Raw genomic sequence first — 13,747 nt, 5'->3', positions numbered from 1 at the left:
GTGAGCGTGTGCCCACAGAACAGTCACACAAGCCACCCACGAAGCCAGGAAGCAGTTCTGGGTGGAACCACATCAGCTCAGAGGAGCCCTGGCAGGGGGTCTCAAACCCTAATGCTCACTGGAATCGCCTCGAGACATGAAAACAATCCCTGTGGCTGCTCCACTCCTCAGCCCTACAGGTTCTGATTTAGCTGGTCTGGAGTCCAGGCATTGGGAATTTTAAAAGCCAACTTTGAGAGCCACTGGTCTGGATCCATCTCCTCAAAGTGTGGTCCGCGGACCAGCATCGGCAGTCCCTGGGGGCTTGTTAGCAATACAGCTACTCAGCCCCCACCTGACCTCCTGGGTCAGAGTCTGCATTTTAACAAGATCCCTGGAGAGGCACCTGTGCACTGAAATTGGGGGAGCGTGGGGCTGGGAGAAACCTGCAGCAGAGTCAGGTGCAGGCAGCGTGCTAGGTGGCGGCCTGGTTCTGAAGTCTGGGGCAGGACCCCGTCCGTGCCTAGTGAAGTTTTACAGGGAAAGCCTTGGCAATGTGTGGGCTGAGGGGAGGGAAATGAAAGTGATCCTTGAGGGAGGGCCAGAGGTTCGAAATCACTGGCCTGGGCAGTCGCCGTGGCCCCTCAGCTAACGCATGAAGGGTCGGCATCGCGGGCCCTGGTAGCTTAGGTGGTTTTTCCATTTAATGTTCGCTTAACCACGTGAGATGGCTTATTGTGCCCTCTTATGGCTGAGGGGACAGTTGCACAGGGAGGTGAAGTAACTCCTTTTAGGTCACAGAGAGGCGTGAATAGAAAGGAAAGAGGGAAAGGAAGAAAGGAAGGCAGGATGCACAGGGATCTGACCCCAGAGCTGAAGTCTGCTCCGCAGAGAGTTTCCTTCCCTCTCATCAGCCCTGAGGGAGGCTCCTGGTTGGCCTCTGTGCATCCAAAAGACCAATCACATACCTTCCTCTTGGGGCTTTTACGCCAGGTTCTTAGGTCTTCATGAGTCCCCCAAACCTGTTTGGCTTGAACTCCAAACACCAAGCATGTGACAGCTCGTGACACAAGCCGGTCAACAGGAAGGCTGGCCTGGCCCGCGATGACCTTGGCCAAAGGAAGTTTCCCAGCAGGGAGATCCCAGCCGGGGCTGCTTCCAGCCCTGTCAGGACAAGCGAGGGGCCGGGGACCCCAGAGGCCGAGCAAGCAGCCCCTCACTCTCAGACGAGGACAACGAACCAGAGCGAGGTGGTCACCTGCTCAAGGTCACACAGCAAGTTGTTCTTGGGAAGGAGTGGGGGGGGACATGCCTGGTCGCACTGCTTTCTGGGGGACACTGATGATGGAGAGGAAGTGCAGTGAGGGGCCCCCATGGACTTGGGTAAAAGCAACCCTGGGAGGCAGGTGCCCTTCTCAGCATGGCCCAGGCGAGGGCACTTCCAGCTGTCTGCCTCCACCTGCCTGCCTCTCACTGGGGACTCGACCCTGGAGAGCACAGGGTGACTCTATTCACTTCTCACCCACCTGCCCACCTGCCACCAGGCCTGGCACCAGCAGGTGCTCAGAGAAGGTTCCCTGAACAATAAGTGGCAAACCAGGAGCCGGGCTCCCAATGCAGCCCAAGCCCAACTGTGCCCGGCTGTGTCTCTCCAAGACCAAATCATCCAAGGCAGCAGCTTCCCGGAAGGTTACTCTCACCACCAAGGCCCCACTCAAACCAGGGTCCCCAGCAGACCCTCCCCGCTCCACTTGGTGCAGTGGGTCACGTCTGGAGGACGTCACACCTGCAGGAGAAGTCACAGCCTGTGAGGTACCAACTGGGGGTGAGGAGTCCTGGCTGGAGGGAGGGGTGACCCCCTCGGGCAGACCCAGCTCCGCCCCTGGCTGTGTCTCTGCCTCTCACTGCTCTTCTCCCTGGGAACCACTTGGTTGTAACCCAGATGCTGGCCCTTCTCTTTCCCTCCAACCGAGCCGAAACGGTCTGCTTTCTTCAAAAGGAAACTTCTAAGAACAGGGGGGAAGCCAAAAAGAAAACAGAAACAAATACAAGCGTGACAAGACCGATGGATGCATAGAAAACAGATTCCAACTTGGGACAGAAAGGGACTGATGGATCTCGCACGAAGTCCAGACGGGAAACTCTTTTAAATGACAAAATTCTATAAGGACACTAAGATTTAATTATTACGAACACTCCATCTTTTAAAGTTGCCTTAGGCCAAAGAAGTTAAGCTCCAGGGACAAACCCTTGCACGGTTTGGAGCTGCTGGGACTGAGAGTCTCAGAAGCCCTAGGAGGCATCTGCCCTGATCACAGGATTTCTAGAACTTGATGTCTGGTGCCCCTCCAAGGATGCCAGCGAGAAGAGGTGGCTGCCTTGGTGGAAAGCCTTGTGGGAGCTCAGGGGGCTCTTTGCTACCCAAGGCGTCTAGACCAGTCTGTCCTGGGAGGCCTGGGCGTGCCTGGCTGGCAGGGCATCCCAGACGCAGGGCTGGCACAGCTACACGAAACACACACTTGCTATGTGCCTGAACCAGATGTGCGTCAGCGGGTGACAAGGCTGACCAAAGGGCAGGGGCGCCGTGGGCTGTGGGCCTGGAGGCCTCGTCCTCGAGGGTGCAGGGGGGTGGATACAGAGGCTGCCCCTGCCCCTTCTCCCCACCCCTGCCCCGAGATCCCCAAAGCCCTCACCCTGAATCCCAGCTGACCTCAAACAGGTTGTCAGGTGGTCATGGCTGGGACAGTTCACCCTTTTTTTTTTACAGAGCGGGAGACAGAGGCGGCCTGTAGATGCTAAATGACTTGGACCCGGGTCGCCTGATTCCACCCTGGGCTGCTCGGGCCTCACCAGGATCTTGCAGTCCTTTAGGTTTGGAAACCGCTCACTTGCAGAGGCCTCTCAAACAGGCTCCCTCCCTGCGGGGGGACAGACACCACTGCCCAGCCAGACACTCCTGGGGAACCCACTGACTCACAGCCAGGCGGTGGCAGACGTGGAATGAAACCCCTCCTCATTTTCCTTCCTTGTTACCAGCACTTCCCAAGCCAGGTTTGGTGGAAGGTTTGCCCAGATGTTGCATGGGTCGTCCTCACTACCGTGCACATCACAGCAGCTAGGGTTTTCGTGCTGACTACACGTGGAGCACGGTGCCCACCGCCTGACCCGGAATAACAAATGGAGTCCCCACAAGACCTCTATGAGATGGGTACTGCTGCAGTTGACACATGAGCAACAAAGGCACAGAGAGGTTCGGCGGCTTGCGCAACAACACACAGCTGGCAAGCAGTAGAAGGAGGATGGAAGCCAGAGCCATTGATTTACTCCAGAGCACGGGCTCGTGCAGTGAGACATGTCTCTGCAGGATTTCTGAGAGTTTCATGTGCCCACAGGCGGCGTAAATTCCCAAGAAGAGGACACAGGCTGTCATTTACCCCATTTATCTGATAACTGTGTACTGACCGACTGCTCTGTGCCAGGTACCGTGGGGCACAGTGGAGTGCCGAGCAGACGTGACCTCTGAAGGCACAATGACAATTCCGCAAGGGGATGGCGTGGGCTCTGCTGAGCCTCAGGGGGTGCCCGTTAAGCACCCAGAAGTTTTTGTTTTTTTAATTTAGTCTTTTTGGACAGAAAAGTTCTAAGATCAGCCATATGAAGCAATGTGTCCTGAATCTGATTTAGCATTCTCTTTGGGAGCCAGATTTCCAACTCTGCACACGTACATGTGGCGTCATGTGCCGACAGGGAGAGGGGTCCTCCGGCCTATTAAGGTGAGTCAGCCTTCTGGTCCACATGCTAAACAAGACCGGGCATTCCCGTGATTATCAGTACTGATCCATCAAGCACCTGTTATACACCTGACCCCGTGCTAGGCACTGGGGATAGAGCAGTAAAGCAAACAGATCTGGTCTCTAGAACATTGGGGCGTGTGTTCTAGAAGGGGAAGGTAGTTACTTGCGTAATACATAAATAAATACAAAATTACAAAGTGTGATTAGCAGGAAGGAAGAAAAACAGGCTACCAGAGCTCAGAACAAGGGACTTGACCGCAGAAACACGGTGTAAACAGTGTGTGTGTGTGTGTGTGTGTGTTCGTGTTCTGTGGAACACATGGAACACATTTTGGGATTGGCTTCACTTTACCATGTTGTCCTTTGCTTTACTTCATTTGGGGGTGGGAGGGACGGGAAGGAAAAGAAAGCACAGAACGTGTAACTTACTTTGACCCCAGAAAGAAAAGAGACAGGATTTCTAGAAGGGGTCATTTCTGTCTCTGAAGGCCACTCCTCGGGGATGGAGAGGGCATTGTTACCACCTACCCTCACCCCCAAATCTCTCCCGCCCTCTTTGTTGTGCCTGAGCCTCAAGGCAAGTTATACACAAGGGGATTTGGGGAGTTTGTAAATGGGAACAGGACTGGGGTAAGAGTTCATCAAGTCTTCCTCAGGCCTTTTTCTGAATCGTGAACAACAGGTCTGGTTACATGGGGTCTCTTACTTGTTACAGGAAGCTGGTCTGAAAGTTTGTGAACAGCTGAGGACCAGCCTTGCATTTTCATGGGGTCTCCTTGGCTTGCTGCAGATGGTTTTTCAGGTGGAAACAGCCCACCACCTGGAGGAGTGGAAGCAAAGTCGGGGATGACTGTGGTGTGTCTACCTGGATAAGTCAAAGGGGCCATTTCCAGCAGTGCTGCAGGCCCCAGAACATTCTATGATGGTGAAGAGGAAAGCTACTTAGACGTGCAAAGCACAGAGTGCCTACTCAAGTCCAGGGGAGGAGCCTTCAGCCTACGAAGGTCCCCTCCATCCGATGTCACAGCTGAGCCATTCACACCTCAGCCCAGGACACTGCCAAGGCTCTTCTGAATCTCTCCAGCCTCTCACACTAGAGCTCCCCCAGCCTCAGTTCTTGGGCTGCTTCCCTTTAGCTGTACTCACTCCCTTGGGGAGGCCACCTCATGGTTTTCAGTGTCATGTGCACCCTGAGGACTCCCACGTTTACATTTCCACCTGGGTCCCTTCTTCTGAAACTCAAACCTGTGTATTCAACTGCCCTCCCCACGAGTGTCTAATGGCAGCTCAAATTTCACACACCCCCAAACTGAGTTTCCAGCACACACGCACCCCACAAACTGGCTCCATCACCTCATCACTGAATGGCAACTCCATCCATCTGGGTGAGGAGGCAGAAACATGTCACCATCCTTGATTTCTCTCTTTCATCCAATCCTCAGCAAATCTTGCGGCTCTACCCTCAAAAGACACCCAGAATTCCACTGCTACTCACCAACCCCACTGCTACACTCCAGTCCAACTACCATCATTTCTCACCTGGGTTACTGTGTTCACCTCCTAGTCTGTATTTCTATTCTTGGGCCCGTTCAGCCTACTCTTAACACATCAGCCAGAGTGAGTCTTTTAAAAGGCCAAGTCGGGCTTCCCTGGTGGCGCAGTGGTTGAGAGTCCGCCTGCCGATGCAGGGGACACGGGTTCGTGCCCCGATCCCGGAAGATCCCACATGCCGCGGAGCGGCTGGGCCCGCGAGCCATGGCCGCGGAGCCTGTGTGTCCGGAGCCTGTGCTCCGCAACGGGAGAGGCCACAGCAGTGAGAGGCCCGCGTACAGCAAAAAAAAAAAAAAAAAAAAAAAAAAAAAAAAAAAAAAAAAAAAAAAGGCCAAGTCATACCATATTATTCCGCCCCTCAAAACCCTGCAATGAATCGCACTCACTCAGGATAAAAGCAAAGTCTTCCCAAGGGCTGCAAGAGCCAATATAAATTGGCCCCTTGTTACCTCCCCGACCTCATCTCCTAGTCCTCTCCCCGGCCTGGCTCCCCTGAGCACACCACGGATGCGTCCACCTCAGGACCTTTGCACTTGACATTCCCTCTAAGTGTTTTCATTCCCTGTGTCACAGGGTTGCTTTCCCCTCTCCCTCCCCCACCACCCCCATCTCTCTCTCTCTCTCTCTATATATATATATATAGTCCCTTTACAGTCAGGCTACGTTTACATGGTAGCCCCCATTTTCACGTTCGTAGTCTCTACTCCCCCTTCCCTGTGTTACTTCTCTCCACAGCGTTCACCATCTGACATTCTATAGAGTTACTTGCTTGTTCACTGTCAGTCTCCCCCCACTAGGACGTGAGTCCCATGAGGGCGGGGAATTGTGTCGGTTTTGCTCACTGCTACATCCTCCCGGTACAGTGCCTGGCACGTGAGAGCAGGCGCTGGTCCCGCGTTGAGTGTATGGATGAATAAATGGACGAAGGGTCAAGATCCACAGTCTTTCTTGACTACATCACACCCAGAATGCATCATCTAGTTATTGTTTCCCACTTATTGTTTCAAGTGGGGCAAGAACTTAAGACATTTTTAAGAGCGATGTAAATGCAAAATGTTTCTATGTCTTTAGGTGAATTTTTCATTGTTTCTCATCCCCACCTAACTGGACAGCAGTTTTTAAGCAAATTACTATGAGCCTTTCTACGCATTCAACTTGTTTTTCATAAACAACTCTGCTCACATTTCATCAGTTTGGATATTTAATTAACTCATACACGTACAATAATAAATACTGGCATATTTGTTATTATGTTTAGTATAAACATGGTTACGCTAAGAGTGTTATTAAACGTTATTAAAATAGTGTCATAAACAGGTTTGGGAATAAACACAACTGACTTTTGGCTGCATTTAACTTTACTGCAGGGCACCAAAGGGCACGGGTATTCCCTGTGTCACTGGGGGAGAGGGGCATCCATGAACACGGCAGGTTGGTTAAACGAAAATCAACTGAACCTCGACTGTATTTCATTTTATCCACAGTTGGTATTCTAACAACAGTTCAGACAGATTTCTGGTACCACCCCACCCTCCCAGGCCCTGTCCTCTGCAAAATGCTCTCACGCCAATTACTCCTTAGGCCATGGTGAACACGCGGACTTGATGGTTGGGTGAATGTGTAAATGGGAGACCTCTGTGTTTCCTTCGTCAAATGCTTGCATGCGGCCCTTTGACTCCGTCGGCTGGATCCCATTACGCAGCAGCTCTGACTCCTGGGCATGATGGAGAAAACCGCCCAGGTGAGTGAGATGCGCCGTGAGTCCAGTTTGGGCAACAGCCTTGTTCGGCACAGCCCAGTCAAGTGCGTGTGGCATCGTGAAATCAATCAGCGTTTAGGCTCTAAGAGGGAGGCGTTCCTCATTCTGAGCAAAAATAAGAAAACACGGAAGGGAAGCCATCCACGGCCATGTATTTGGGAGGCTCTACGAGAGAGGACTCCTTAGTAGATGTCAGGAAGTAAAGCTGGAAACGGAGGGAGGATGACTCTATTTTCAGAGCCAAAAACTGGGGGAAAGGATTTAAAAATGTGAAGGAGTATTTGGATTGTCCTACCTCACGAAGTTCAGGATGCTCGGTTATAATCGCAGACAGGCTGTGTGTGCACCGGTGTATTCCGGGGCAGGGGGCGGGAGGTGCGGAGATATAATTTCACCAATACCTTTGGTTAACGAGCTGCAGCGCACAATTCCCTTCTGGTCTCTGTCGGTTTATTGACGGGCTTTCACTACACGTTCTTAACCTTGAGGACCGTGCCCCCAGGCAGCAACCCTTTAAGACCAATTGTAATTCACTATCCACCAAATAACTGAGTGTTTTCTTTCAACCTGATTTTAACTGATCATTTACTTATCCAAGTGATGCTCTCTATTCAGCTGCTAACAGTTAATTGCTCCCCAAATACACATTTTAAGCCCTAAAGTCATAAGGTGGGATCAGATCAGAGGTCACTGAAGTGGAGTGGTGGCTTTGGCTCCATTATTCCTGGAGGTTTCTTCCTTTCTTTTTATTCCACAGATACTAAGTACCTACTGTGTGCTGGGTGCTGCAGTAGATGCCAGGGTAGAGTGAACGTACACCAACAGGGCACTGTGCGATAACCACGCTTGTCCTAGTGAATGACCTAAGGTCCTATATTCCCCTCAAAAAGATACACAAAGAGCAACAATGGACAAGGCAGGGAATCCTCAAGTCCACCTTGGCTCTGACACTCAGAAGTGACCCAAACTCTTGAGCGACCCTGGCTCATCTGTCACAGCGTGTTTATATACAAGCGAAGTGTATTGAGAATTGAAAAATGTTATGAATATATGAAAGAGATTGTTAATAAGCAAAGGAAAACAATTTAAAATGAAGACCGGAAGCAAATAAAAATGATGGTATGTGGTGACACCATGTCATTTTCCTCCCCCCTTTATAAGAACCATAAGGGAACTCTGAAGTCTGGGTAAGACACATTGGAGAAGCTAATAAAAAATGAAGATTTCAAAGACCCACTCCCAGAGGTGACGGTTTAGTAGGTCTGAAATTCTTAAGAAGGCTCCCAGGTGGTTTTTTGATGCAGGTGGTCCACTAACATCCTGGTGAGAGGATCCAAACTAGGGTCCCTTCACACACCTGGGAACACAGACAGGAAATGTACTTCCTCAGCCTGAAATTAACAATACCTACTAGACCAGCAAACTACTCTCCCCTCTAAGCACCTGTCCAACATGATTCAGGACATCACCTTAATACAACACCTGCTGCTGGCTGGCACCAATGGGCTGTATCTGTAATTTTTTAGTTTTAAGGACATAAAAACATATCGGAGTCTACATGTCAATTATCGTATCTGACACCAGTTTATTTAGGTGCATCAAAAGCGTTGGCTCCGGCATGAAGGCAAAGTTGACATAGACTTCTTCTCACCAGACTCACTCGTAAAATTCATTCAAAGGAGCCTAAACGTGAATGAAGAAGGCAGAAGGATAAAACACCTATAAGCTACGCATTGGCTGTAAGAGAAATTCTAAAAAACTTCTGGAGGGACATGTGAATGAAAGAGGAAAATCCAATCCACGAACAGGTCCCGCAGCCTGGGAGGCAAGTACTGGGATGGAACCAACCTCCAGGCGTATCCTTACAGATTTAACCACTATTTAGCACCTAGCACCAAATAAAATATTTATCCCAAATACAGATTACAGGACAGAGGTATCGGGGAAAGCGAGGCAGACTATTCTGTTTCAGAATTAAGGTGCTTCCCCGGGCAACAAACCTTTGCTGAGGAAGTAACTGTGTGCATCATCACCCAAACTTTCCTTTTATTCTCTCCACATGTAGAACATTTGCTTTGGGAGCTTAAAAGCGAGCAGTCTATGCATGTGTGTTACACTGAACTCGCCCCTCTCTGCAGTGCACTTTGCTTACAAGGGAGGTCCCTGGGTGCTCTCAGGCCCTAGCGTTTCTTTACTTATGTATCACTTCAATAGGACCCCTCCCTGGCTTCCTAGCTCACAGACAATTATCAGAAGCCTATCAGAAGGCTGCCAGGGAGTACAGACAGTATCCATAAATAATAGATGGAAAAGGAGATGGTGAGAAGTACATCCTTCTCCAAAAATACTTAAGCCACATCTCAAGCTTCTGGATCCTGTATGTCTGAACTCCGAGGGTGTCACTTCGCCACAACAAAGTATGAATTGACGATCACCTTGAGCCTTCCAGGAAAGGTGAAATTATGTCCCGTGTACTTTTTAAAAGCAACGGAAGTAGCAGACACGTTAGACCTCAGACAGCAAACGCCTGTGCAACAGAGCCATTGCCCTTCCTGCGTCCAAGGCGGACACCGGGCACTCGGCCCGGCCTGTATCCCCGAAGGGGACCCCGCCTGGGAATCCAGCTCACAGAACCCTCAGGCAGCTGCTCCCCTTGCACACATGGAAACCGACTTGCCAACCATGGCTTGGAAAGACTGCTATGAAAACAGAAAAAAAAAAAAAAAAAAAGAACAAAAAAGTTCACACCAGGGAACAAGGTTTAATGCTCTGGATGAGTCAGTTCCTGGATCTGTTCCCTTCCTAACAAAGCTGGTACGTGAGCACACTGGCCTGGCTGAAACCACTCCGTGTGGTCCCCCAAGAACTTACAAATTGGACTCGACCAGGAAGGACCAAGACCTGTGTTCACCTCCAGCATACATTTTGATTCCTTCGGACTAGCTGGTGCTTCCCCGGGCAACTACGTACTAACAGGCCACATCTCCCCGCTTCTTAAAGGTGGTGAACCAGGCATGAACTCACTCCCAGATCTGTGGGTGAGGGGCAGTAGAGACTCCCAATTCAGAAATGGAGCCAGACTGCTGGACTCATTTCCGGGCTCCCCTTTTACTAGCTATGACCTCAAGCAAATTCTTTAACTTCTGTGCTGCACTTTCCCCATCTGTAAAATGGAAGAACATAAAAGTATTTTATTTCATAGGGCTGTTGCAATGATTAAATGGGGCAGTATGCGTAAAGCCCTGAAAACAGTGGCTAGTAAGAGTTTTAAAACATCAGTGACCATTCTTATATTATTATTTCAATGAACCAGGGTCCCTTGTTTAAGTGGTCATGGTTTCATAGAGCTAAGGAAGTATCTTCTTCTGAACCTAGCTTTAAAAATTTATATTTTGACTTTGAAATTCAAAACCAAGAGGAATAAAGTTATATGGAAAGACGGCAGAATAAGAATCAATCATCTCTTTTCCTTGTGATTTGAAAAATGATTTCCTGTTTTATGGCTCATTCTCATCTGATGGGAGAAAGGGAGCGCTATGGTCGGCATATGAACAGCACGGGCCTGGCTGAAATACAGCAAAGGGCCCTGGGGTCACTGGCAGTAGAACCAGGACTTGGGGATGCTCGAGCTCCTCCTCTCTGGGCAGAGGCAAGAGATGATGAAGGAAGGTTCCGGCTGCTGTGATCTGTGTGAACACGAAATCTCATACGTGGCAAAAGTCAGCTCTGAGCAGCAGACGTAACTCAATCAGATTCACACTGAGACTCAAGGGGACGCCTCTCAATAGTAACAGCAGCACATACCAGGACAGGCATATCTGCAGTCTTCACAACCGTCCTTCCTGGTCAGATAGATTGTTATTGTCATTTACAGAAAGGAAAGCCGTGGCTCAGAAAGGTTAAGTAACTTGCCCCACATTACAAAGCTAGTAAGTGGTAAAGCCAGGATTCAAATATTTTATTCAGCAAGTCATTTATTGAGCGGCTACTACGTGGCAGGCACCGTGGGAGACGCTGGAAATGCAGCAGGGAACAAAACGAAGTTCCTGCCCAAGGAGAACTTTCATTCTAGGAGGGGGGACATTTAATAAACCTCCCTAACAAGTCGAGAACAGAACGTACGGATGCGTGAAGTCCCTCCAAGAACAGGAGAGCAGAGTGAGGAGATGCAGAGGCATCAACGTCAGCCCTTCAGATCGGATGGTCGGGACAGACAGGCGCTCAGCGGCTCCGGGTGGAGGGCCAATCAGTGCCTGAAATGAAGTCACAGCAAAACCCTGAGGGGCTCCCAGGAGGCCAGGCACCCTCAGGTGCCCCGGGCTCATTCACTTTGCCTGGGCCCAGACGGAGGGCTTAGACCAGCCTGGAAGCCTTTGGGAGTTTCTAAAATTCTGAAAAGAGCTCTATTCTCCCCAAAGACAGTAACCACCATTCTCTGAAACTAACATAAACTGAGGTTTGTCATTTTCCATGAAGGAATCTTTTTTTTTTTCCTCTGGGCCTTTGAACACATGAGCAGTTTCTTCTGCAGCCTCTTCCAGAAGTTCCTCAGCGATCATCACCGTCCATGCTCTGGCTCTTTCCACCGGGGACGGTTACCACACCCTGTCGGTTTCCTCAGCAGGGCCTCCCCGGCACTATCGCTGTGAGACTCGAGCCCCAGTCACTAGACAGTGGTCACTGATCGTCACCACCACCACCGCCACCACAGTCATCAGCTCCTGAGTCCTCACTGGGAACACACGAGACCTCCTCTAGCCTGACCGCTCACATAACCAGAAGCCTGGGGCTCAGCCAGCAGCGTGCCCTACCTCAGTGACAAACGGAACCCAGGGAATTAAAACTCAGCTGGCAGGCTTCCCTGGTGGCGCAGTGGTTGAGAGTCCGCCTGCCAATGCAGGGGACACGGGTTCGTGCCCCGGTCCGGGAAGATCCCACGTGCTGCGGAGCGGCTGGGCCCATGAGCCATGGCTGCTGGGCCTGCGCGGCCGGAGCCTGTGCTCCGCAGCGGGAGAGGCCACAACAGTGAGAGGCCCGCGTACCGCCAAAAAAGAAAAAACAAAACAAAACAAAACAAAATTCAGGTGGCTACGAGTTCAAGGCCAGTGTTTATTCCCAGTATGCTACCCAACCTCTCTACAGCAAAACCCCGTTGTGGGTGATGACATCAGCACTGATCACTTGGGGGACACAGTAACTACGTCAAACCCAAGGGCACGGTGAATTAGGCTGTTTCACATGGCAGCAAAGACCATGGGTCTGGAGTCAGATGGCAGGGTTTGGGGTCCCTATTTACAGCTGTGGGACATGATGCAGGTGCCGTGGCCTCTCTCAGACTCGGTCAATTTGTCTGTACATGGGGACAACTGCTCTCCCTCAAGTGGTGGGAGAGCTTCCGAAGAGTTAGTGCCCGGCGGGTAGGAACAGCCAGGAGCACCCTCAGCTCCTCCGTGGTGGCCAGCTACATACACCCCAAGGTCCTCTGAACACCCTCGTACACAGGACAGAGTCCATCAGGCCTACAGACCAACACCTTCATGATCCAGACTGATCATTAAAGATGTTTTCTGAATGGCTGACCGACTGAATCACTACAGGAGAATGTGCCTGAATTCACAGGTCCAATAATAGCTTGGAAATAGAAGCCATCTGAAAATGTGCCTAAACTCGAGCTGGGGTTGGCAAGGATTGGATGTGATTATAAAAAGCAAGTGAGAAGAGAATGTTACTGCAAGGAAAATTAAATCCATATGAGTTTTAAATAACTTCATTCCAATAGAGAATATTAAAATGTTGTATTTTTGGCAAGTATTAAATACTAAAACAAATGCAATTTTAAATTGAAATTCTACTTTAACTTAAAAAATTAAAACTGCCACAATTGCATCCTAAGGCCTAAATCCCCTTCTATTATTAACTTACCTGTGAAACAAATTGTAGGTCTTTTAAAAAATGTTTTCTACTTAAAATCTGTATCTAGATTTCATGCTAAGACTCTGCAGTTATCCAAGCAGAACTCCGTATTATGCAGTAGGCTCCTATCTAAACACTGATATGGAAATGTTCTCAGCTTAAATACGTTCTGATTCAGGACATAAACCAATACTTTAAAATCTGCCTGTAGCTTTCTGTCATGGCTGAAGTAACACCCCACTGAGTAACTCGGGGAGCGCCTATCAAGGAATTTTCAAAACTGTCCGTTGTCTGGCTTCCTGCTGTGGATTATAAGCTGGACACGGCAAGGCACACTTAGGCACAAACTTCTTCCATTAAAGGCTTATGTTCTCTGAACCACCCACCTGAATTTCAGCTCGCTTTCTATAAGAGACAGTGGAAAAGGAATCCAGCTGGTCCAAGGGAGGCAGAAAACAGAAGCTCATACAAATCCTATCACCCCAATGGTTCGGCAAGTTGACTCTAATAAGTGTATCCAAGCCCCTTTTAATGGCTCACGACTGAATGTAACTTTTGCAACGGCTAATAATTTAACGCAGCATCACGATGGTTTTTCCAATTCTTATTCTTCATCCAGAAAGTAAATAAAACCTACACGCACCCTCCGGGCTCTAATCCTGTACTTTAGAAGTAACAACTTTGGGCAGAAACTTAACCTTCCATTCTGCACACAATGGACTATGTGTGCTCAGGTGGCAGGGCAGGCCCT

At 49.8% G+C, this 13,747-nt stretch overlaps 1 protein-coding gene across 3 annotated transcripts in view; it reads right to left on the bottom strand.

Moving 5' to 3' along the window:
• Positions 1-13,747, bottom strand: part of PRDM2 (PR/SET domain 2) — a 120,644-nt gene that overhangs the window by 14,899 nt on the left and 91,998 nt on the right. The window contains exon 7 of one of the 3 annotated variants that reach the window (XM_082616357.1): positions 8,275-8,766. The exons of the other annotated variants lie outside the window; for them this stretch is intronic. Coding sequence (XP_082472483.1) covers positions 8,757-8,766 — 10 coding nt within the window. The 3' untranslated portion in view covers positions 8,275-8,756. Of the gene's footprint in view, positions 1-8,274; positions 8,767-13,747 lie in introns of those variants that run through there. 3 annotated transcript variants of the gene reach the window in all.

The sequence above is a fragment of the Mesoplodon mirus genome (assembly GCF_964341445.2).
Source record: "Mesoplodon mirus genome assembly, chromosome: 3".
NCBI classification, from domain to species: domain Eukaryota; kingdom Metazoa; phylum Chordata; class Mammalia; order Artiodactyla; family Ziphiidae; genus Mesoplodon; species Mesoplodon mirus.
This window is presented reverse-complemented; position numbering and strand designations above follow the sequence as displayed.